Source organism: Leuresthes tenuis, unplaced genomic scaffold (genome assembly GCF_036924035.1).
Source record: "Leuresthes tenuis unplaced genomic scaffold, fLeuTen1.0.hap1 SCAF_19, whole genome shotgun sequence".
In the NCBI taxonomy this organism is placed as follows: Eukaryota; Metazoa; Chordata; class Actinopteri; order Atheriniformes; family Atherinopsidae; genus Leuresthes; species Leuresthes tenuis.
The window spans coordinates 10,350,374-10,376,118 of record NW_027325373.1 but is presented as its reverse complement, the minus strand read 5'-3'; the positions used below and the strand labels follow the sequence as shown (position 1 = coordinate 10,376,118).

At 39.8% G+C, this 25,745-nt stretch overlaps 1 protein-coding gene across 1 annotated transcript; it reads right to left on the bottom strand.

Annotated features, from left to right (window-relative positions):
* Positions 1–18,387: 18,387 nt before the first annotated feature.
* Positions 18,388–25,719, bottom strand: ndufa8 (NADH:ubiquinone oxidoreductase subunit A8). Its single transcript, XM_072372031.1, has 4 exons — positions 25,514–25,719; positions 21,708–21,871; positions 20,138–20,303; positions 18,388–18,948 (listed from the first exon to the last, which is right to left on the bottom strand). Exons 1-4 carry the CDS (start codon positions 25,562–25,564, stop codon positions 18,811–18,813), a joined length of 519 nt encoding a protein of 172 aa, XP_072228132.1. The 5' UTR covers positions 25,565–25,719; the 3' UTR covers positions 18,388–18,810.
* Positions 25,720–25,745: the final 26 nt, after the last annotated feature.

The following is a 25,745-nucleotide window of genomic DNA, read 5'->3' as shown; positions in this document are numbered from 1 at the left end:
AAATTAAGAGCAACCCATTCCTTTTCCTGCACTGATCTTTTACACACCATCATAATTGATTTGACGTGTCTCTGTCAAATTATTGGGTATCACCTCTCCCATTTCTGCTTCATTGCATGTCTTTGCCATGCTGTTACAACTGGACTCTGCACACACAGTAACGCCTTTTCCCCAAATGACTGAAATAACACTATTACTCCTGCCATCATCATGTCAAAACCTTTTTCAGTGTCAGTCTGTCTCACGCAGCATGTGTGACCAAACCTACAGCTGTCAAAATTCAGAAAATCAAAGAGACATAGTACAGTTGACGGTGAAAAGACTCCACAGTAAACACAACGGGAAAGAGAGAAGCAGTCGAAAAGTAGGGCAAAGTCAAACGCTGGGAATTTACGCTGGGGAGCCTCCATGTTTGGTTAAAAACAACAAACTTTTTTTTTTAAACTCTTGAGAGGTGTGAGTGGTATGCCAACACCGTCGCGCCTCCCTGGACCTGAAAAGAAAGAAAGTCTTCGTAGGTCTCTGAAACCAAGACAACCTCGAGGCCCTGCCCACAGAGACACCTTGACACGCACCTGCCTAGAGACATCAATTCATGTGCACGTGCACGAGAAACAGGAAGGGTAAGGGAGAGACAGATAGGGTGTAAGTAGAGAGTGCAGCTCAGCTCCGTGGGTGGCAAAGGAGAGGGATCAGTGGATCTGACAGGAGCTATTTGACTAATCCAAAACAACAGCTGTAAGGTAGAAATCAGAGGGGGGGGGGGGGGGGGGGGGGGTGTCTGGTTAGAAGGCGTACGTGGGAGGAGGGCTGTGAGTTGAGGAGGATTTTAGTTAAGGGGAAGTGGAATATCAAAAGTCATCCCGAATGTAAGCCTTGAGGGGGAAGAGAACTTAGACTGTTAATAGAAAATGTTGGACATGGCAAAAAAGAAAAGTGGAGATGGAGCTGATGTGGGATCTGCTTGAAAGAGGACAGACAAGGGGGGAGGCAGACTAAGGCAGACAGGCAGAAACAGCTTGTTTGAACCTAACACAGCACCTCTGGGTTGCATCCATTAACCTCTTTACAGGGGGCTGTATCAGCACACACCACAACACAGGTGAGAATGATTACACACACATGTACACACCATCATCGTGCATACACTGGCCTTCATTGAACATCTGGTTAAATTTTGTTGGGGGAAGCTACAGTTGGGTGGTCCTTGCTCCTCTAACGCGCCTATCCTGTTAACATGGCAGGTCATGTCCCCGTAGGCCAGCATCTTTCCATCTTAACATCTCATCTTGGTGCAACGCTGCCAAATTGCAGCCCTGTGTGGCATAAAGACAGGCAGCTAAGACGTTTGGGGCTGGTGGAGATATGCAATTTAGTTTTTTTTTTCAACAAGGAAACAACTCACTACTCCCAGGATATAGTGAGAGTTTCAACAAATGACAAAAAAAAACTCTTAATAAACATCTGCTTTATTATTGCTTCCCCATTTTTTGTCAATACTGGTATACTGACAAAAAACATAAGGTGGATCCCAAAAAGAGAAGCTACTGAAAGTAAATGTTCCCTATTGGGAACCAAAACCAGGTATGTCTACATACCACATATCACACACAGGGAAAGAGACAAGTCTAACCCGGAATATGATCTTTATCCTAAATCCTACAAGGTTCTTTTGTTGTAATTGGTGCCTAAAGTTTACCAAAAATCAAGTGAAAGTGAATATGCATCTCAGACCACTGAGTCAACAGAACACCAAGGGGATCTTTATCTGAATATATTCCAGAACCAAATATCAGCCACAAACAAATGAGCCCAAGTGAGAGACTTCAGCCACAATTCCTCCTATAGACTCTCAAACGGTGTAGAGATTTAACTAATGACACGCAAGTTGAATGGGCTCTACAATCATTGTTTCTTTATCCACACGAGGTTTGTTTGACAATTGAATTATTGAGTTATATAAATCATTTTAAATGTGTATGTTTTAAGTTTAACCTCTCTTTATAGCATAAATGTGAAAAACAAACACAAGGTTTGACTGGAATCCAGACCCCTACTGCATACAGCAGAGTGATCTGCAGCTCTGGGTTCTATATAACCCACAGAGATTACTTTGGTTCGGCTCAGGGACTTGGCTGTGAAGCCTAGTTCCTGTGGCTTCAGACCAAACCAAGTCCAGAAAAATTCTGGGTATCTGACTTTTCTCATCTGACTACTCAGTTTTTTTCTGATTTCACTCTGTCGTGTTATCAATCAATGGTTAATTTTCAATTCCATCATTGTAGTAGCTCTGGAGTAGCTGAAGCATACCTTTGATGGGATCAAGCTTTGTTTGATCATGAATGTGGTTTTAGACAAGGAGACATCACTAAAAGTAAATGAAAATTAAACTCTTTAAGGTGTAGAGCTTATACAGCGGGCAACTTTGGCCAAACCAAAGCTTTTTTAACTCTCAAGCATCATCCATGATCTTAAGTAATATGGACTAAAGCTAAAATAAAAAAAACTGTGATGCAAACTCACATCAAATATGGAGGTTATGACATGGACTTCTCTTTAAAGTCGTTTTGGGTACTTTAAATACGCCTTCAAGTCTGAGTGGGTCTCCGTTGCTTGGTAACTTATACAGAGCAGCTCTGCACTGTGTGTGTGTGTGTGTGTGTGTGTGTGTGTGTGTGTAGTCACGACTGTATCATGGACCTAAGTAGCAACAGATGCCGCTCTGACCTCAGAGGCTTCCTGGAAACACAAATTTGTCAAAATGAAGCAGGAAAAAGAGGGAGCAGCAGTTTAGGTAAATGTAATATATAGGGGGGACACACACACAAACCTGCACTCCACTCAGACACACACATGCACAAAAAGGACATACTCTTACATATGCCGATTCACTTTCTGAGCACACCCATTCCACGCTTCGGCTCATTTTACATGTATGCACAAAATGAGTATCGATGCAGAGCATCAAAACGATTTTAGAAAATACAATCATTCACTGAATATCTGGAGGAGGTAACACACAGATCCTTTTGAATTCATCCACACTGATCAGCCAGCTTTTAAACAAACAAAAAATATTTGTATTTCTACTGAAAAGTGCAAAAATGTGACTAAAGGTGTCAGTGCTCATTTTTGACAGACTAAGCCTAATGTTAAAGATACAACAGCTGTAAAACTACATGATCATATGGTGTAATTGGCAGCAGGGTGAGAGATTCATAGACTGGAGAAAAATCAAGATAGAAGAAAATAAGAATATCAAATAAAAACAAATTAAGACTAATGCTGTGCCCCAACCCCCCTGGAAGTTATAAACCATAAGTTCAACTGATAAGTCCAGTTTTTGATGAAGGACAATTTTCCTGCCGATGTAATGACATAGCATTTGAAACCCAGCTTGTAAAACAAATCGACTCTGGCTTCACTCCAAAGGAGTAATTTTGCGATCACCAGCCTTTGAACGATAACGCCACATGATTTGATGTGTGATTTACTGCCGCAGTTCCTCACTGAGATCTGCACTGCCCTCTCATCCATCTCTCCTTTGCTTTCTTCAGCACCGGAAGCAATCACGCTATCTTGGTGACAAACAAGCTGCCTGACCGCATGATATCACCTCTTTAGGAAAACAAGAGGGAACGCGTGCCAGTTGCTCTCACATGTGATCAATTATTTTACGCTGGAGTCGGGCTGGGGGGAAAATTTCAGCCATTAGCCCTTTAGCGCAGGGATCATACTGAGGGTAATAGTGACTAAACACTGAATAAACACATTTGGCTAATAGGTCATTCAAACCTGAAGTAGAGATGGTGGACTTGTTGATTGGCTACAAGGTTGCTTTAAGTACGTGAACAAGCAACAATTGCATTTACAGTCAAATGCTTTAACAAGTACATTTTACTTTATGATACAGTAACTCAGAGTATGTATTTTTTGTTGGCTGTCATGTTTGTTCAATGAGACTATGGCAGCTTCTGCAAATTATATTTTCGACAAGTGCACAAATGCACCATAAAACTGACTGAGCTGAATTAGCAGTGCAGAGGTTTTAAAGACAAAAAGAACAATTAAAATGCAGCTCCAGATAATCTAAGTCTTAACATTTTACACATACGGCTCGTGTATGAACACATATTTACATAAATGTGATGTATCAGCTCTTACTCTTTATATTCGTGTATTTATTGATCTATTTGTTCATTTATTTTGTGCACAAACAGCAAAAGAAAAAAAAAAAACATTGTGCAAATGAGGTTGATCAAAAACAATTCATGTCAATAATTCAGTTATATCAGTAATTCACAAAAATATGAGAGTAAACACAGAACCAAAACTTAAACTAAGTGATGAGCAAAAGTCAAACATGAACTTAAAATGAAATGATTAATGCAGATAAATGTAGCATGTATGTGGCTGTTTGTCTCGTTTGTCTCTGTGTGGCCCTGTGATGGACTGGCGGCCTGTGCAGGGTGTACCCCACCTCTCGCCCAATGACCGCTGGGATAGGCTCCAGCCCCCCCGCGACCCGACCGACGGATTAAGCAGGTATAGAAAATGGATGGATGGATGCAGGTAAATGTGCTTTATTGTGTTTTTTGCATGTATCTATTTAAGAGTGAGGCTCATTCATGTGAGTTTGTATTTTTTTATCAAAGCACCTTTCGTACAACAAAAGGTTCCATAATCTGTGCTACCAGTATCATTTGAAATCTAATCTATTTATCTAATTCAAAAAGCACAATTGACATCAATCAACCTATAAATAAATTAAATGCAAATGTGCCCAGGTTAGCACAAAAAAGGTTAGCCAAAAGGAAATGTTTAATCAAAAGTCCCTTTGCTGGAGGATAACAGGGATCCAATATAACATGAGCATCATCACATGAAAGAAAATCCTACATGATAACAAATATAACAAACAGCAGAGTTACAATCAATAGCAGCAGCAGAAGAGATAAGTAGAGCAGCAAAACAACAGTGTAAAAGTCCCTAGTCCTGACATATTCAGGTAAAATTAAAGGCGTTTTGTCATTGATATGTTTTTAATATTAGTAAAAATACCTATCCAAGTGGAACCTATCCAAGTAATTTATCATATGTTAAGATTTTTTACATCAATGCAAGTATTGTAGTGGTTGGTTCTGTGCAGCTAAAACTGCTTCATGATCGCTGTGGTTTATTTATTTTGTGCCACTCTTTCATTTTATAATTTGATCACCTTTTAATGTATAACCTTCATCTGGATAGTAGAAGCTCAAATTTGTTTCACAACTATTGATTACGACATTAATGCGTACTGAATATAACATTTATAGTGTGGTTGAAAAGGATCAAATCCCTCCTGCTGTCAAATTGAGAAAAATATAATAGGGCATGGGTGAGTTGGGATGGTGTACAGTAGCTGCAGAGGGTGGAAATTCAAGTAAAGCAAGCTTGAAAACACCAATATTGATAATAATTAGCTGATAGGTAAATGAGGCGTATTGGATAACTTTAAGCAGACGATGACTTAAAAAATTGATGATTATTGTTAAAAAAGAACAAAAAAAAGAAAATTGCAGCGTTGCATTGTGAGAGCTTTCTGTTTTTTATGTGTTGTGCACACATATGCACCTACGCACCTACACAAACACACACACAGCTTCAGGCAATGTAAGGGAAAGGGTGAAACATAATTAACGCATGCTGAGGGCTCCCCTTCTAATTCCAGCTCTTTTAACCTCAACCTAAGAGCCGGCTACTCACCAGAAAACCTTGACCTCAAGTTCACTGAGGCGCTACTTAAATATGATCTCACTGTTTGTCTATTTATAATATTTCTGTGCATTTTCCATCTTGTAATCAATGTGAGAAATTCACTTTCTCATCTTCAAACCATCCTCTTCTTTCTTCTTCATGGTCAATTTACACTGACCTCACAGTTTTGAGATTTGGAGGACTGCCGGCGGCGGAGTGATTATACTTTTTAACATATTTGTTTTTGCTGTAGAAATATATCCACAGAGTGAGTACCACACTGGTCGCTCCCCTTCTCTTCCCATCAATCTGTATGTTTTTCTCCGCCCTCTGTCCTCCCCTCCCTCTGTTTATCCTTCTGGTGGTGTACAACAGGCCCCAGAGCCCAGAGGCCAGTCATGTTCTCAGGGAAACAGCAACTCTCCACAGAGCTGATATCAAAATAGTTTAAAATGTGGATTGTCTGATAGTTCCCAGTGAGTGCAGAGAGAGCCAAACACTTCCAGATCTCCCTTCCAGCAGAATGTGAACAGAGACCAGCGGGGAGGAGAGCAAGTGAACCTGTTGTATTCTTGTCACACAGCACAGCCTGGTTTAGTCTGCTTGGGTCTTTTTTCTGCCTATTGGGGATGTTTTTGCACATATAGTCAAGATTTCTAAGTTGGGACCTTCTGATGGGGAATTTTCTTTGTCAGAAGTACTGAGATGAAACAGACTTCATGAAGCGGATATTTCATTTGTTGTTTCTCTTTGTCTAAAATTAACAGTGCTGAGAATCTGGAGTTGCATGCTCCTCTGAGAGACATAATTAAATAATGCTTAGTCTGGGTATCTGGTAGGATAGCTGTATAATATACAGCAGAAGCTGTATAATATACTGACCATACAATCCAAATGTCCACATTTTAGTCAATTTTTGGATGACCTTACTTCCCCTCACTTTCTGTGTACCCTCTTCAGGACGGTCACACTGTTGAATCAAGCTACGGTTACAGCTCGACTTGGACATTTGATTGGACCAACATCCTTGTCCCTATATACGCGCACAGAAGCGAATATCAGCTGAAGTGTGTTCTACGCCACCATGCTGTGGACCATCAGATGTGTATATATATGGCCGAAATTATTTCACAATATCTTTAAGTTGTTGAATGGTTATTTTGTCAGATGACCTTGCGATTAAAAAAATCAGGATTCTATTACAGCAGAGCTGAATCTAGTTGGGCGAACACGTGCTGAGTGCTTTGATCCCCAACTGCATCATCTGATTGTGTTAGTGCGGTTTTGAGCAGTTTTGTTTTTTCGAAAGACTTCAGTCAGACAAATATTCTTTCATTCATTTTAAAATTCCGGTTTCGGTCAGATGAAGATAAGAATTTGTTGTTATAAGCTAACAAAACACCATACAAGTATGTAAAGACAAGGTCTGAACAGTAATTTTGGCTACAGTTGCTTGTAGCGGCTACAATGATGTATTACAGAGAAGGTTGGAAAAACGTTTTCTACAGTCCACAATGTTGTGGCGTTAAACATAATTGATCATTTGATTCTGGGCCCGTGCATGTATCCTGGCACCAGAATATTTGTCCAGTTAAATGTCCAAGTTACGCTTTATTGTGTAATTGTAGAGGGAAAATTCAGTAACAACACTCTATAAAGGTCATTTGTATCATTCATTATAAACACCTTGTTAAATCATTACAAACCATTATGATAAAGCATTCATGTCAAAACACAATCCTACAATACACTTTAAAAACATTATAAGTTGCCTTGCACATCTATAAAAGAGTTCTTCAGAATATGCTTATGGTAGGTTATGATAGGTTAGATTGTGACTTGTGAATGTAATAGAGAACTGATATTTTTAGCCATGAAACAAAAAAGTGACAAAAGCCTAACGATTTAGATTTTTCTCAACAGAAGAAGGTAAGTTTAGTATACAGCCCATTTAATTAATATCCAGCATGCTAACCTCTGGTAGTACTGGGATTCTTGATATCCCAGTTTGCATACCAAACGTATATATAAAATGTCTCTTTGTCCATTTTGAGTAATTTATCTTTAGACTGTGGATAACATCTACTGATTTTAGCCAAAAGTTAATTTTCTGGTGCATTGAGATTTCCTCTAACACTCATATGGCCACTCGGAGCATATTAAAGTTATTAGAAATAATTACTCTTCACAGGTCACGAAAGGTGCACAGAACAGCTTATGTAAAATTATGCTGGTTTTCTAGACTGAAAATGTAAGAAAACATTTGAGAAACACCAAACAGAGAAACCATGAGAACACAGAAATGTTTGTGAAACTTCTGCTAAAAAATAAAATGGAATCTTCTGTAACGCACAAAACCCACAAACACACATATAGTAAAACCTCTTTGGAAGGACTTTTTCCTTGTCAACTCTTTTTATTGACTATTTTCTGACAGTATCATTAGCAAGTATCATGTACTTTAGGAGGTACATTTACTGTGTATTTCTGTAAGCATGCCAGAAATGTATGAAATAAAAGATTTGGCTTGATGATTGACTTGCATCTAATTTTTTAGCCTGCATGCTTGTGGTGGAATACAGTCCAAGTTAGCCAGGTAGAATAAGATACCAGCATGCGACTTAGGACATAGATCATCATGTTCTGGACAGTGACGTCAGCTTGAGGTGTGTAAGGCAGCGAAAGACTTATTTCTTTATTCTACACTCAAAAGTTTTTGAATAATTGACAAAGTTTAATTGTGCCCACACTAACAATCCTTCTTTTCTTTCATCGGTCCATGCATCCTTGTAATATTTGACATTGTAGGTTATTTAAATGCATAAAATCTAAAGTGTAAATTCACTGCAAGGCGGCATAACTAATGTTTAATTCTCAATATGTCTGAATGCAAATTAAAGCAAAACTGAAAAGAATTTTCATGAGCATGTCTACTTGTTGGGCGTTTGTGGATGTGAACAAGCACTGGAACTTTCCAGCATTTCTTTTCCTCCTTATTTATTTTTTGTCTGTGTTGTTTTCTCAGGATTGCAATGCATCACTTGACATTACCCAAGCAAGTTTGAGTTGCAGAGCATCAGCTGAAAGCAATTTGGTCCGGAGCACAGCTGCCAGGCGGATAAGACTTTCCTTCTTTCGTTTACTTTGAAATGTTCCTTTTTTTTTTCACCATCCAAAATACACAAGGCAGCCAAATTGCTGACATGTGTGAGAGGGGCAGTGAGACTCCTGCATTCTTTCATGCCCCACTATGCAAAACTCCACATTGTTTATTTAAAGAACACTGAACACTTTAGCACTATTAAGAAACATGTCATATAGTAAACTAAAGGTTTCCTCTCAGGAAAAATCCCTGTCAGTTTATTTTTCTTTTGCATAAAGTTGTTTTAGTTTTGACTCACAAACTGCCTGCATTCACAATTAAGCAACGGTGTTGTAACTCTGCCCAAGCAGAGCAGGATGCTAACGGACTTGGTAAACCTGGAAACGATGTTGATCATTTATATGCTTATGAATGAATGGATGAGATTGGAGAACCTGACGGCCTCTTTTCACAATAACAGGGACTCAAACAAGGTTGCACTGAAAAAAGTGGGTTTTTCTTACTTTTTTTTTGCCTCAGCTTGGAAAACGTTCAACTCAACTAATAGGATGAAAATGTATCCAAAGGACATTCTGCAACCTTAACACTGTTGGCAATGAAATTCTGTGGCTGATTATTCACTGCAGACAACTGAGGACCAACAAGAGTTGCTTTAATGCAAATGAAAATTAGAGATGACGAGAGAGTACTGTACTGTGATACGCCTTAATCTGTGTGGAAAACAGAGAGCGAGACATGTTAAAACTAAGAGAGATCAAAATTTGGAAAAGAGCTAACACTGACATGTAAACAGGGAACGAAGATGATGGTCTATGTTTCATGGCAGACAAGATGGTTCGTGGGAAGAGGACGTGGAGGGAATAGAAGCATTGTGAGTGACAGCCCACCAAGGCCCCAGAGCAACCCAGCACTGGGAGCAGCTAACTTACCTTGACATGCGTAGGAAACCCAAAACTTTCTGAGCCCTGTGTCACACAGAAACCACCCAGAGGAGCCCTGCCACAACTGTGCAGCCCGAGCCGCTGTGTGTCCTTTTTAACTACCACTGTTTAGATGAACACACTGTAAAGGAATGCTGCAGTATACCTTGCAGAAACCACAAGCACAACAGAATTAGCGCGACGTCAACTTTGCAGGGAATTCCATGGGAACAAGACAAGTCTGGCTACCAGCAGGATTATAACTGCTGCACGTCAGCTGATGTGTATCTCTGTGTGTCTAAGAGCGCACACAGTACCTCTCTGTAAAAGTCCCTTTGATGCTGTGTTACTGTCAGCAAAGAGTCAATAATAAGAGTTGACGAGGAAAAAGTGTCTCCAAGGAGGTTTTACTATAGGTTGTGTTCGTGGGTTTGGTACATTAGATATTAAAGGACAGTTCCGAACTTTGGTGGCAAGGAGCAGTGATGCAATCATTTCTTATCTCTTTTTATGTAGATGGTAATCGGATATCTTTTAGGATTCAAAACAAAAACACACAGATATGCACAACAGTGATGTGAATACAAAAAGCATAGGCAGACTAGAGACTTTGACAGACTTCACCTGATCTGACTGAATGAGTTATGACTGGGTAAAATCCTAGAACTGTTAAAAATAAATAAAGCGGGCTTAGCATAGCTCCACAGCTGCAGTAATGAATTTTTGGGCAAATTCATTGAAAGGACTTGTTAAATAAAAACACAGTGTTAACACAGTAAAACAATCAAACTGACAAAAACAGTTTTACCATAATCAGCATTTGTAAACAACAGTGTAAGAAATTTGACAGCAACTTGTTACACTTCACAAACCTTTTAATTTCAACTTGAGAAGACAGCCAACACTATCGTCATTTACTCAGACATTTGAATGTAGCCATTATAAATGTCCATAGGACCACCTGTAATGTCTAACCTTGCTGTGACAATGGCCTTTAGCCAAGCTCATGGGGTACTGATTTAAAGGGAAAAAACCAAAACATTCTTATCTAAAGGGAACTACGTTGTACTGCACACATTGATTGATGCAACATTAAAGTCTTTCTTTCGGCCTTTATTAAAGTGGACATGGCATGATTGTTTCCAGTCAGGAATGGAAGCCTCCTCCTAAAACCTGGCTAAAGTGTCTCTTTTGATTCACTGGAGGTTTGCTGAGGAGTGGGGAATGGAATGATGGTGACTGGTTAATGAACAGTCCTCGGCTAGGAAGCAATAACAAGACGTAAAGAAGAAAAGGTTTTGACAAACACTCCCGAGTTTTCAAGCATGACAACACACACCATCCAGCCGTACGTGTTCGAGCCAGAATCGGATCGCTGAATATCAAAGTGAGAAGAATTACAAACTATCATAACAAAGATTACAGCAGGGCGTCTCTGTTTGGTAAATATGCTCAATAAATCCAACTGTGCAATTACTTGTGTGAGTAACTCCGTGTTTCTGAGCACCTGTAGAGGCAACAAGTGGACACATTTAGTTGTCTTGCAAATAAACGTATTAACACTTAATACTGATAGCCCCATATCTACCTTTTCACTCAGTGTAACCAGGATGTTTGTACTAAATTTAGTTTGTATGTCTAATGCCGCCCAACACAGACGTATGAAACTGTTTTACTCTCTGCTGGCCCTTAAAGCCTCGACTTTTAGCTTCAGTCTCCCCACAAAGTCAGAGTCATACTGGTTCTTGTTCATAAAACGGTTGTCTGTGAAAAATAGTGAATAAATCTGACCTTTTTCTGCACTGCTGCCGGCCTGGATAACGTGCAGGCTTAACATGCAAGTGAGAAGTTGTTGAAAAAAGTCTTGCAAGTGAAAGTCTTGACTACCGTGTGAAAGAAGTTCCTTCTGCATAAAAATTCTAAAAAATGCCTATGGCTCTTCTTTTTCCCATTAGCACTGGGTGACATTTAAGGTGAAGATATATCATTTTAACACTGCAGATAAGACAGAAAACATGGAACATGGAAAAGTATGCCAGGAAACCTTTAAACATCTAAGAACTAGTCTCCACTAATCAAAATTAGATGTCAACATGTTATTTTTCTTCAAGAAGGGGATAAACTGTGGCAGGGTGGCCACAATAAAGACCATGCAAGCTGAGTCTTTAGATCATCAGCGCAGAGACGCACATGCACACAAAAACACCTAAGAGTGAGAAACAAATTAGCCGTGGAGACTCTCACACAGAGCCTAAGTCAGTTTTTCCTTTCTTTATTTTCTCAGCAGGTACCTGAAACTAGTTGTTTTTATTTGCAGTTGTCTTTTTCTGTTTGCTCTGTCCTTAAAAGGACCTCCCTGCTGTTACTCACCACCACCTGCACGCAAAAGGCGGGGAATGGAATCAAAGAAAAGTTCAGATGCTAAATCACTGCTTTCCTTTGAGAGACAGTATTTTATAAATGAGCTATTCATACATTCTATGAAACAGATTGTATTTAATTCAATTGGAATGAACTGAAGTTTATTTAATTGATCTCTTATTGAACTTGCTAAATTTCTCTCTGTGGCTAAATGCTAACATTCCATAAACTTTAAATCTGACTTCAAACCCTAAAAAGTTGGTCCATTCCCACCAGAAACCCTGGCACTTTAAATCTGTGAAGTCATTGGGGCAGTATCTTACAGTGTAGGATGTGGGTCGGGCTTATTCTGGCATGTTGTAGTACTGTTCTCAATCTGCCTGTCCATTCAACTAATACAGGATACCTGGGCAGGTTTTCATCTGAAATTACAGTTAGTCTCATTGGCAATTAATTAATATTTCATTTTATTGTATGTCATCAGCAGGCTTTTGTCTATTTAAGCATCTTTTGTGCAGACACCTAAAACAGATACTGCAAACATACAGTAATATGCAAGTGGTCAGATATGAAAGAGAACTCATTTGTGGATTTTGGGAAAAGTGGTTATTGAAAAAAAAACTGAATCTCAGTTTGGTCTCCATCGACTGTGGGAAGGGATTCAACAACATGTCTTCACTTTTGACTTAAGTATATCAACAGAGTTTTCTTTATGAATAATATTCTTGTCTCTTCGTGGGACAATTAGCATATAAACAATCAAAGGAAAGAATGAGTAAAGGGTGGCCATAGATGTAGACATTGTCATGATTTAATCTGGCTGAGAGGAAGAAGAACGAAAGGTTTTTTTTGAGGGTGATCAGGAGATGAGAGGAGAGGAAAAGGGATTGGATGTTGGCACGCAGGGAGAGGCAGTCTGCGGTAGACTTGTAAATAGCCGGAGGGACGGAGGGATGGAGGAATGGAGCTATCAGCAGAGAAGTGATGAAGGTCTGGGATCAAGCCAAGATAAACACACCAGCTCAGAAGGAGCTGCAGCAACACACACACGCATTTATGAACTTTACGGCACATGCATGTACAAATGCACAAGCACCCAAACACATAAGGCTGCAAGCCATTTACATCCATCACACAACTACATATACACAAACAAATTCATGCATGCACACACACACACCTGCAGAAAAATAAACAGTGTTACGTATGGCTCACCGACCACAGCTTCTTGAGTGTTAATCTGTGTGACAACAGGCTGGGCTGTCATTTTGACATCTCTTTTCATCACATACTACATTAGTCCATTTGCTCAGATACCACAGAATAAACATGAAGAGAAAAGAAATGGTTGGGAGTTTTATTTTTAAACATGTGGAATAAACAGTGAAGTTAACTGAGCCCTCAGAAAATCCCTTTTTTATTCTGGCAGTCGTTTAAAATTCTGCTCTATCCCTGGGAGAGAAAAAAAAGTGTGCAATTATCATAAATTCTACAAGTCAAAAATGTCAACTGGGTGCTGAAGCTTTAATCACGAATGCTGGAAAAGATATTTGTGGTCACCGGTAATGTGCGTGCTTGTCTTTTTTCTGTCTGTCTACATTCAGATGTGACAGTGTGTCTGTGCGTGGGACTGAGCTTCATGTGCCATGAAGCGAGGGCGCTCCTGCTCCGTCTTGTTTTCAGCCGACTAACACCTTGACGGAAACCTTAAAATTTGCCAAATGTTATCTTAAGTGAAGCATTCAGAGGCAAAACTGCAGCATGAAAGAGTGGCTGTGAAGCGTGCCGGGCTGGAATGCAAAACACAGGTCGTGGTCATCACTCAGTCAACATGCTGGTTTAGACTGAGGACCTATGATCTGTGCGTGGGGATGATTTTCAAAAGTATTCACTTCTATTTCGCCTTAGCAGGGCATTTGATCCCATTTGGTGTGTGAATATGTTATTCAAGTGAATCAGGGTTATTGTTAAAAAGAGTCTATCTTCAACAAACAAAGGTTAAAGTTGAGGTTACTTGAAGCAGCTGTGTATTATAATACCAGTGTTTCAAAGGATTGTGCACGATGTGGCACAGTGTGCTGTTCCCTCTGACCTCTGGGGAGCTTAAGGAGCTTCCAGCCCATTGGGTGGATTTTTCTGGCTTGCAGCTGCATAGGTTCACTCACCTTTCTGAGTTTTATTTATGACTGAACCAAGCAGGTGTTTTAGCAATAAAATCAAAAGCCAATACACTTTCTGCCCAGCACCCAACTGCAAACAAAGTCAGTGACCAGCCAGTGAACATAACATATCTCAGCTAAAAGGTTTAATGGCAGAAAACTGATGCTCTCAACACACTTATGGAGAGGGATGTAACAGACATTCATATCCATGGCCTCTAATTATGAGACTGCTTAGCAAAACAGACCACACAGTGAGGGTAAAATATTGCATTCTGCATAACTTCTACAGGGACAATGAGATGACAGGTGACAAATTAAAGGAAAAAGATGAACTCTTGACCTCTACAGTGAGGGCAGCCAGTGTCTGTGATTTACAGCGAGGGACATTTTGCTGGCTTGGTTTAGATTTATTTCTTCCATTTGGAGATATTAGGACCTAAGACGCGAAACATGGAGAAAGGAGCCCTTTTGGTTGAAAATTTAATTTGCCCAAAATTTGTAAAATAGATAGATAGATACATAAATAAAATAAGCCAAAGATTAGAAAGGTAGACCTGTAAGCAATTCAACAAAACATAATGCAGCATAAAAGCACAAACACAGGAGCAAATTGCATCAACTGACCTAAAACACTGAGGAAGAAGTGCTGATCCCACACAAAAGTAAACACAAATATGACTTTATATGAAGCAAAAATGACTAACAACAACCCAAAGAGCAAAGTCCAGGATTAAAAGTCTGCAGCAATGTCTGCAAAAATGGAAATAAGTGATTAATGCAACTGATAGAAAACAGTAAAATGCAAAAGCTTGTGTAACCATGCAGTGTTATTTTTCATATAAATGACAAAGTTTAAAGCTAATAAGTGAAAAAAACTGATATTATTGTTTAAGTGCCGCTGTTTGCTGTTAAAAACAAGTGGACAACACAAGAGGAAAGGTTAGCTGTGAATCAAAGCAAATATGTTCTGAGTAAGTCACTATTAAAACAGAACAGCCGCATGAAAAATGTACGTTTTAGCCTTACTGAAGTTGAATTCTTTATATCTTCCTTAAGCTATCATCAGATTAGGTCAGATCCCTCCCTACAGCTTCACAGAGGGAACCGGTTTTATTTGAACCCCTGACCACTAGGATCTGATGTTCAAAGAATCAAACCAGGCCCCTGGTGTCATTGCTGTTGAAGAGTTTGCTGTCATCATGCCAAGATCTGACGAACTTAAAGGACTCCACAAGCAAGGTTTTAGATGTCTATGGGTCTGCGAAGGGATTTAAAAAGATTTCCACGTTATTTCTAATTAGCCCACTTCAAGAAAATTGATCTACCCGCGGTGTAGATTTCATGTGACAAAGGCAGTTTGCTCCATAAATTCAGTCAAAGCGCAGTCTGCACCATGTCAGAGTTTACTTACTGTTTAGGGGGTGGTTGCAGATGCCACAATCCATCTACCTGCTTCAGTGAGCCCACTCTCGTCTGGAAAAAGCCAGCAGCACTGTCCGGATGAGGCTATTTTATGTCTTGTGTGTTTACTACAATTCAGCCTGCAGTGTTGTACGGGGGGAGCTCCAAAGAAATACAGGTGGAAGTTATTCTACATGATGCATCGAGCTTTGAATGATCAAAGTCCAGATTTGAATACCATTGCAATGATTTCGAGGGATTTGAGACCAGCAGTAACAACAACAAACATAATTTGGCTGTTACCTTTTAAGCGTGACCCAAAAGTCTTGTTGCTGAGATCGTCAGAATCATGCAAAGATGCCTGCAACTCCTCTTGGAAAACACAAAGTCTGCATAAGACGTGCACATGTGGATGTATTTGAGTGTTTTCTTTTTAATAAGGTTAATCTTTTGAAGATTTCAGATTAGTAATCTCCATTAGTACTTGTAGTGTATGTAGTGGTGGTACTTGTGACCTGGTGAACATGTGTTTCATACTGCAGCCAGCATGGCAGTTCAAAGCCAGCTTGTACAGCATGAGGGGGATGATGGGACACATGAAAGCAACACTCGACAATGTGTACTATCTCAAAGATCAGAGCCATATAGCAACAAGGGAGCAGCAGCATAAACAAATCAAACGCACCTACATTTTAGAGTTTGTCCAGTGAAGTGCACCCACATGTGAGGGGCTCTTAGTGGCATCGATGAAACAAGGAATATTTCACCGTAGTGTTTCAGACACAGAAGTGATGAATTTGAAGTGAGTTATACACTAGAAAACGAGAAAAATCCTCACTGGTCTATTAATGAAAATTAACATCTTTTTTGTTTGTTTGTATGAACCCAATCTTCTGTTCCAAACGCTAGTTTCTCGTTGTATTATTTGAAAAGAAAAACCTCTCCCAGCCATAACTGCTGGTGCTTGTCATCGCTTCAAACATCCATTTTATTTTGTCAAACCTGACACTGAACAATGGGAATATTGACAGGCATGTGTTGCAAACAGGCCAGGTTGTTTGAGTATTTTAGCGCATTGGTCTCCCAGGCGGGCTGTAGCTTTATGAAAGCTCTGTATTGTATTTCTTTCCTGTGCCAGAGCCAGTTTCCTGTGGCAGCTCTGTGTCAAACGACGATGACCCTACGCTTCCTGCAAGTCGCATGGAGACAGACTTGCCACGAGCCCCGAAGCCTCACCCCCAGCCACCGATCAACCTCATTCTTTTCATGTGTCTGTCCTCTTTCAAGTCATTCCCAGCTTTGTTCATTTCAGAGCTCAATTTTTTTCATGTCCCTCTAATGCTACTATTTTCTACCATTGTCGTTTCTTCTCCTCAGTTCGCCACCTTCAGCGCCTTTGCACCTCTCTCCTTTCCTTCTGTTTTCTTACTTGCCACCTCCTGCATATCCACACCCCCTTTCTTCTTCGTGTTTCCACACCTCCTTTCCTCTCTGCATCCCTTCTTCCCTCCTCTCTTTGTCCCCCTGTCCAGGTCAGAAGAGGGTCTGTCAGACATTTCCTGTGCAAGCCACAGACTCAGACCACACCTTGTGAGGGGATTTCTGAAACTACTGTCAGTGACGCCCTGTAGAAACATGGACATGCTCACTCGTGCCTGCGTGAGTACATGCTGCTTAAATACATGGTTGTTTTTGGAAATTGGTTGTGACTTCGCTCTGCTGAACTTGCCATCTGCACGATAAAAAGAAACTTGTGGGAAAAATGTTGAACACGCAGCACAGACAAGACATTCATCAGGGATTATATCGGCGCTCCATCTAGAATAAACAAAAACAGAACAGACGTGTGTATTTTTTACATATTCTGAATAAAATCAAAGTCACTGTCAGCATGGAGCCGTCAAAACGTCTAAATCAAGAACCAATCAAGAATTTAAAAAAAGCAATATTAAAAATATATATATATATATATTTTTTTTTGTTAAATCTTTCACAAAAAACCCCGGGGCCACAGCTCTGCTTCTGAGTATGAGAAAGCTGTCAAATCTTACATTACTGTTGGTCCCTGAAGAAATCAACCACAAAGGAAGGGATAAAGACTGCCATGACTGACGTCTGTAACTGAGCAAATCAAATAATGGCCACTGCTAGTATATGTTCTCATAAGCCGATTTGAGTGCTGACAAAAACTGAGCTTTCACTGGAAATGGTTTAATGTTGCAGATTACCTCTGATGTTGGACCAAGTCCCTGTGATACGTGAGTGCATGTGTGTGTGTGCACTGGCATTGTCTTCCACGTTCCACAGGCCGGCAGCGTCTGTGACTTGGCTTCACATCTCATTCCATCCAAGGTCATGAAAGCACATCCATCCGCATGCACGCACACGTGCCTATAGCAATAACATGCTTTGCTGTGAATCTCTGCACACTACCCCTCTGGTCTTCTTCCAGTCCAGGTCAGAGGGAGGAAGTGAGCTGAGAGAAAAGGAGGAAGCAGAAGCAGCTCTCACAGGCTGCAGGTACTGACCCTGAGCCTTGACCTCCAACCTCACCCTGCATGACTCTGACAATACAGACTGACAAAACACAGATGTACAAATACAGCTCCAAATACCTGTTATTACTAAAGTTAGAGAATGCTTAAAACTTTGATCCCATCATAAGGCGAAAAAAAAAGAAGAAAAAAGACATTCGATTCCAGTATTATAATTTATATCTTTATTATCTGACAACAATAATAACAGGATGTTGCTTTTGTTCACTTATTAAATTTACAGAAGTGGTAAGGAAAGGTGTATGGATGCATGGACTTTATTCTCACCATCATCCATCCTTCTTTCCTTTATCAAACTGATTGACAAAGTTGGAGGTACAGCTGTTGGAAAGACTGTTCAGGCATGAGCCCTGTCCAAATCCAACCACATCCACAGATAAAGATGCTAAAACCAGCATCATCAATGCTTGTGTTTGCACCTGAGAGATATCAACCCTTCAAGTATCATCAATGTCTCAATACCCACAAGTAGTAATGCTGTTTTTGGACAGAACCCATGGCTTTGGAGGGTGACTGACTTTTTTTTTTAATTTTATGTTTTTTATTTCTCTTAGATTTCTCCTGGAGCTGCCTCACCAGTTCCAGAAGAATAATCTGCTGCCATATTTGGAAGGCTCCAGTTTGCCCTCGATGACGGGGTTGGGCTCAGGACGAGGTCTAGAGTGGTAGGGGTTCTCTGGGAGGGGCCGTGAGGTCGACACTTTGGTCACCTGTGGAATGAAAGGAACATGCAAGCTGTGACTGGTCACACATCAGCAACACACGAGACATGACTGTTCTGCAAAGCTGTTTAGGAGGAGATGCTCCATTTCAGAGGGACTGCTTCAGCTGGAAGCGTAATTAATATACTAATATGACCTGACGGCTACATTAGATGTTGGCAAAGTGTATGACGAGATGATAAAATGAATAAAAAGCAATTAACAGATAAAATTAACATTTTTGCTCCCATGGTAAACTGAATAGCTTGGCTTGTGGACCAGTCAGAGGTAACGAGCAGCCTGAACATGGACTCTACAACAGCAACAACCTTTACAATAAAACAGCTCTAAGTGTCTGAAAAGTAAAGGTACATCCCTTTATCCCAAATATCATGATTTACATCCAAAATGTAATCATCAAACCTAAGATTTTTCTGCTTGAGTTGGTTACTAAGCTCATTTTTAAAGATGTTTTACTCTATTTAAGGAATTCCTTTTTTAAGACTAAGAAAAAAAGAAAACCTTATGTACTTTAAAGTGAATTTTAGGATGCTTTGTGTCTGTCTGTTTCTGTCTGACTTGAAGGAACATCTTCCTTAAAGATCATCTTTAATGAAGATGTTCTGGGCAACTGGTAATCTTCAAATTGGGCCAAACACATCCACCACACTAACTTTCCCATCCAAATATAGTTTACTACCATCACTTCAAAAATTTAATCTCTTCATTTGTTTCATGATCCACAGGAAAAACATGCTACTGTAGACATTTTAATCCCAATCTAAAAGTCAGAGAAAAGGTGCTTTTGTTTCCTTCGTTACATGATTTGACAGTGTGCACAACAGCTCCGACAAGTGTGATTCAGCCAGACAGTTTCCAGCCATCAACAGATTCACAGGTTTTATCTTTTTAAACACTGCACAAAATGTCCAAAATCTACCGACAAGATCACCTTTTGGTCCTTTCTTGAATGTGGACATCTAACTGATGCTTGTGAGATATATGAAAGACACTTAAAAACTCCTATTTAACTGGGGGAAGAAAAAACTCCTTAAAACACATAATTTGCCTGTTCAGGACTGTAACTGAATGAGAATGCTGTGCAGATGCAATCAGGGCCTCTTGCACAGCCTACAATAGGCAAGAATAGGGCCCATCAACCAAGCTGCTCACATTCTAAATGCACATTCAGTCTCACCTTAGATAGATCTCCCAGTTCAGGTCTCTCCCAACCAAGTTTATCAAGGACGCAGCTGTCAAAGGATTGCTGCGGTTTACGGCAGTGACGCAGTTCTGCCAAGTTGGTATAATCCAGGCAGGTCCAGTACTCTGTGAAGGACTCGGCACAGTTCCCCTTGATTTGTCTGAAAGGCACAGTGCAGACAGAAATCTCAATCAGACTTAAATATACGTCTAAAGGTGGCTGGCAGTTGTCAGACACAAAAGAATAAAACCAGGCCCCTGGTGCAATTAAACTTTTCTAAAATCTGTTTCCATTATAATAATTGCTGGTGTTTCTGTCACCCCCCCGTTTCTCAAAGGGTCACCACAACATGTTTGTTGCACACTCACAAAAGCTCCTAAGTTAATATCTGGGCATCGGGACAAAGCTCGGTCTACAACTTTTAGTAAACACCCACTCGGCATTTAAGAGTGACACATGCCAGACCACCTCCTCAACATTTAATGGTCACAACAGACTGCATGAGAACTTATTCATGTCCTAAACTAAAGTTTTGGGGGGGTTTTCCAATCCAAAATGTTTTGAATGTTACATAACATTCAAAACATTTGTAATCAGATCTACTTTACTACTTAGTCTTATTTATGTGCAAACTATAGTGTGTACTGAGAACAGACAAGCTTGTATTCAATAACCATGCAAACCTGAATATCTTCAATGTATTGTAGACAAATACAGGGTCAGTAGATGTTTAATCCAAATGCAAATTCTTACTTGTTATATCTCAGGCTATCCAGAATAAACACGGATAAAGACATTCACGAAGGACAACTATCATTAACGTCTATCCTTAGTTTGGACAAGAATCTTTAAATAATCCTTAGCTTTGCTCTACTTTTTCCATAAAATCCATGTTGCTCACTTCCATCCCAGATGCTGCGTATATCCTTCAGTACCACCAGCTTTTTCTCTTCTACTCCTGCAGCGCTAGATTTAAATTACAAATCATCGTGCTCGGCCAAAAAGTCTCTCCAGGACCAGCTTAATAGCAGGACAAGACAAAGGACAGGAAACTTCTGAAATCTTCGGTGTATACTTAACAACTTCAAACTCTGGAAGAGCAACTGTCCAGAAGCAGTATTTGCAACTTCAGACCACATTTTTGACCCCGCATGTCCATCACCGAGTAAGAAATACAAAAACTCTTGACCACAAACCTCTTCTGACCCGAGTTTCACATGAACTCTCTCAGAGTCTGCACTCTGTTGGCTCCAGCTTTAAGCCACATTTTCAATCACTCTCTGACCGCAAGCAAACTGCTCAGTTTTGCAGATGACAACAGTGCAGCAACCTTCAGCAATGAAAAAGGAATTATTCTGCCTGATCAACTGAGGATCACCTTTTCTGAAAATATCATGAAAACCTTTTTTCCAAATTAATGCAAAAGGAGAGATCCTGCTCTCGTTGTTTCACCAGGATGTACTCCTGTGTCTGAAGCAAGCGCTACGAACTTCAAAACTGTTTCATCAGTTTGTACCATGATCGTTTGGAACCAAAAACACAGAAAACAAAGGATTTACGTTACCTGAAGAAGTTAAGTGCACACTCGTTGACCTTCTGCCCTTCTTCTAGACATTTCCTGGGGTCCTTCTCCTCCCATCGGCAGAGCATGAACTCCTTGTTGGGTTTGTCGCACTGGGAGCCATAATGGTGGGCGGCAGCCTTCAGCACAGCAGAGGACACGCTTACCTGGACAGCGGAAGAAGCAGAAACACACAAAAAAAAAACAATCAATTACTAAAAAGAAAAGAAAAAATAACTTCATCTTAAGGCGCTCAGATGAGAACCAATTGCAGGGAGCAGGATTGGTCAATAATTGATCACGTGATGTATTTGAAGCCTTTGATCTATCATGTCATCGTTTTAATAACATTCAATGATGAGCATAAAATTCAGAGAAGAATGTATCATGATTTGACAGCAGCTGACCTTTCATGAAGCAGCATGTGCATCATATCACTCTTTTAAACCACAGCAGCCTGTTTTTGGTTGTTACTAACAGCTTATAGCTTAAATACTTTTCAGTTTTCTTAAAGTATAAAATAAGTAGCAGACAACAACAACACACCAAGTTAACAATAAATTATACTGAAGCAATCAACTTTGAGTATTTCCCTGAGACCTACTCATTCTCTCCATTTTGTTTTGTTTGATTTTGATGTTTAGTAGGCCAGGAGTAACCAACCACTCGGTCGTGAAGCATTGACCTGCTGGGTTGCCACAAGTGTAAAGCACAGGGTAGAGGAGAAGAGTACACATGAGCAAAGTGTTCACAAACAAGTTCAGTACCAGCTGCAAAGCAACCAAATCCAGGAAGTAGCTACTCTTTCCAGCTGTCAAACTGTCAGAGAAACAGCAGCCTTACTTTTACAGAAGGGATGGGCATGAGCATCAGCTACAAGGAGACGGGGTCATGATATATTCAGGGCAAGATATAAAAGATGCGAAAATGCTCACTTTTCCATAATTATACTGAATGCAGTGTTGTTTTTAGCATGCTGCTGTGTGTTATTCCTACAAGGAAAGTGAGAGTTGCATGTATGTGATTAATATTAATATAAAAAGCAGATGAGAAATAGCTTCAGTAATGCTGTGTATCCATATGCAAGCACTCAAACCGCTTTCAAACTAAAAGCTGCATTCACACACTCATACAGCACATCTCAGTCTGTACAGTGTTACAGGACACTGATGAACACATCGGATGCAACGTGGGGGTTTACCGTCTTGCCAAAGAAAACTTCAACATGTGGTCTCAGGAAACCGGGAATCGAACCACCAAACTTTTGCTTGGCAAACAACTGCTCCAATTACTTTACCTCAAGATTTATCTCAAGATTCAGTTTTGAGTGATAAAAGAAAAATTAAAGGAAAGGAGGAAAAAACTAATATCCTGACTGTTGGACGAAGGGTCCACATCCACCCATGCCTCGGTTTTAGGCAGATTAACACCCATTTTAACAGGTTTATTGAATGTATGGTGACACTAACACTGATTCATACAAGAGAGAACAAAAGCAATGATGCAGAAGTTGTGCAAAAATGTACTGATTTTTCCCTCCAAATGCCCATTTAAATGTACTGTTTGTCATGGCACACAATGAGTACTGAGTTGAATTGTGTATAAATACTGTGTACACATGGTTCAATGACTGTTTTTAGTTTTACCTTCTGTTCAAATCTACTTTTGTAGACAGTTGGTCTAAAAGAAATTACTCCACTGCACGCAAGTGCTTGATAAAAGATGACAAGACAAAGATTTATATCAGAAGACAGAAGGATTTATTCCCAAAATTCTCCAAAGGTTTTCTCCATATGTGCCTTGATGAAGAGGCAAATGAATTTAATGAATGATCCCAGATTTCTTGGATCTTTAAAACAGTCATTGGACTGATAGTCCTGAAATCATATCCGTAAGGTAAAACCCAGAGGAGAGCAATTTAGAAGAAGACTTAGTGCACTTATAATAAAAGGGCATTTCATAATCTGCCTCCTGGGATTCGGTCCTCCCACTCTGACTTTGAGTAGTGCATATTTTGGTGGAAAGCTAGCTTTTCAGCTCAGGCATAGTCAGTGCCAATCTGTGATTTCTCTGTGAGCTATTAAGTAACAGGTAGATAGTTGAAAAGGGTCTAAAAAAATCATTTGGGAATATTATTCTTCTACTTTGTTTCCCTGATGCAAATGTCTTCTCAGTTATTATTCCATCCTAGATTTAAATAATTTTGGATGACTTTTCCAGTGTTTTTTGTGCTGTTTTATTCTGTTGTTGTGAATTGGGTTTGTTTATTTTCTTGTGTCAATCTTTTTTTTTTTTTTAACGGCAGTCAAACATTTAGTAGTGGGATGGATTATTACTCAGACATCTAATTTGTCAGCTTCTTTCTGACACTACTTTCAGTGCAAACCATCCTGCTAAATTTCCCATGTAACAACCTCTCGCTTAACAGGGAGGAACGTGTCCTCTTTTTTTATAATTCTGTCAATTCTACAACAATCAGGTAAATGAGCATATAAACACCTCGGATGACCAAATGCAACTTTACTTTCAAATCTCACAGGTGATAAAACCCAAAACCAGGTCTAGTCTGTCCTGGATCAGCTAGTTTCTCTGGCACAGCCACAAATGTGTTGCTGGGTTCATAGATTGTCATTTTGCTGCATTAATCTGGGGAAGTCTTATGAAATTCATACTATGTTTGAAAACGTAAAATTGCTAATTATCAGTTTTCATAATTCATTATCTTTATGCACCAAGAATAACTTTGAGATGCATAGCACACAACAGTGGGCAAACAAATTAAAAAAAAAACAAAAAAAAAAACAGAAGGTATTACTGTTTTCTGAAATTTAGTTTTTTTCCTTTTTGGCTCAAATTTGAAAAATTATGTGTTTTGTATTTCTGTACCACCATATGATTTTTCTAAACAGGAATTAAAGCTCCTTGAGAGGTCATTGGAAGTATTGCAAAAGAATGTGACAAAAGTGAGGAAACAAATCAATGAATGAAGCATTGGTGAAGTTCTAATAATATTTGCTGTTGTTAATAAGGAATATTTTTTAAAAGTTGTTAAACAATGGATATGGAAGCACTTCTGAATCTTTATGATAATCTGAATAGAGGTCATTCAGATATGCAGCCTTCCTTTCAAGTTTATGCCGGATTTCTAAAACAGCAAGTGGCTTCCAAAAATGATCATAATTTGTAGAAAATAGTTTAAAATGTCTTTATTACGCATAGCAAAATTTAAAAAATTGAGCAACGTGTCTCGACTAACTGGATCTTCACCAGATTCATTGTCGGCTGACCTAGTGCTTTATTTTGTCCGACATGAAGTTGAAAAGAAAAACTAACGTGTGCTTTCATCTAGTTTACTACCTGATCGAGTGTTGGGCGGACAGAGTACTGACAATATCACCTGACTTCCAAGGACAAGTTCTTACACCAACTAAAATACTATATAAACCAACCGGATAATTATTTGACAGTAGCTGTTGTGACGTTATTGCCTTCTCATGGGTGAGATAGCAAAGTAATTTAAATATTAGTGTTGTACAAAACTTGTCAAAGTCACCGTTAACGCCATTCACTGTGGTTATGAAGAAAACCCTAAACACCCCATCACACTTCACCACGTCCGAGTACACGAAGCAATATAATCGTCGGATACTTGACTGAATTATTTTAACTAACTTTCACCACTGTGATGACTACAAATAGGTAACGCAAGTGGTCAACGTTAACAGGCACTGAGCCGAGCAGCAGCTAGCCGGCTAGCTTGCCTGTTAGCTAGCATGTCCTATTTCAGCTAAACAATAACCGCTGCTCACCTCATCCACCTTCAGCTCCTGCAGTGTGGGAATTTCCACGGTCGTGGGCATGGCTATGTGCCTGTACAATAAAACAAGCGCAGAAAATCAAATAAAGCTAGCGAAAAACATTCAAGGTCCTCCTCGTCTGACTCAGAGACGAGCGACGAGGCCGCGGAGAAGGTCAGTTTACTTCGCCTGCTGCCGACAGTAGGAAAGCGCGGTCTGATGACGCAACCGAGAGTGCGACCAG

Coding starts and splice junctions, on each gene's coding strand:
- ndufa8 (XM_072372031.1), bottom strand. CDS start 25,564: ATGCCCACGACCGTGGAAATTCCCACACTGCAGGAGCTGAAGGTGGAT. Junction 21,872..25,513: donor AGGAGCTGAAGGTGGATGAG/GTGAGCAGCGGT, acceptor TCCGCTGTCCAG/GTAAGCGTGTCCTCTGCTGT. Junction 20,304..21,707: donor TGTGCACTTAACTTCTTCAG/GTAACGTAAATC, acceptor TGTGCCTTTCAG/ACAAATCAAGGGGAACTGTG.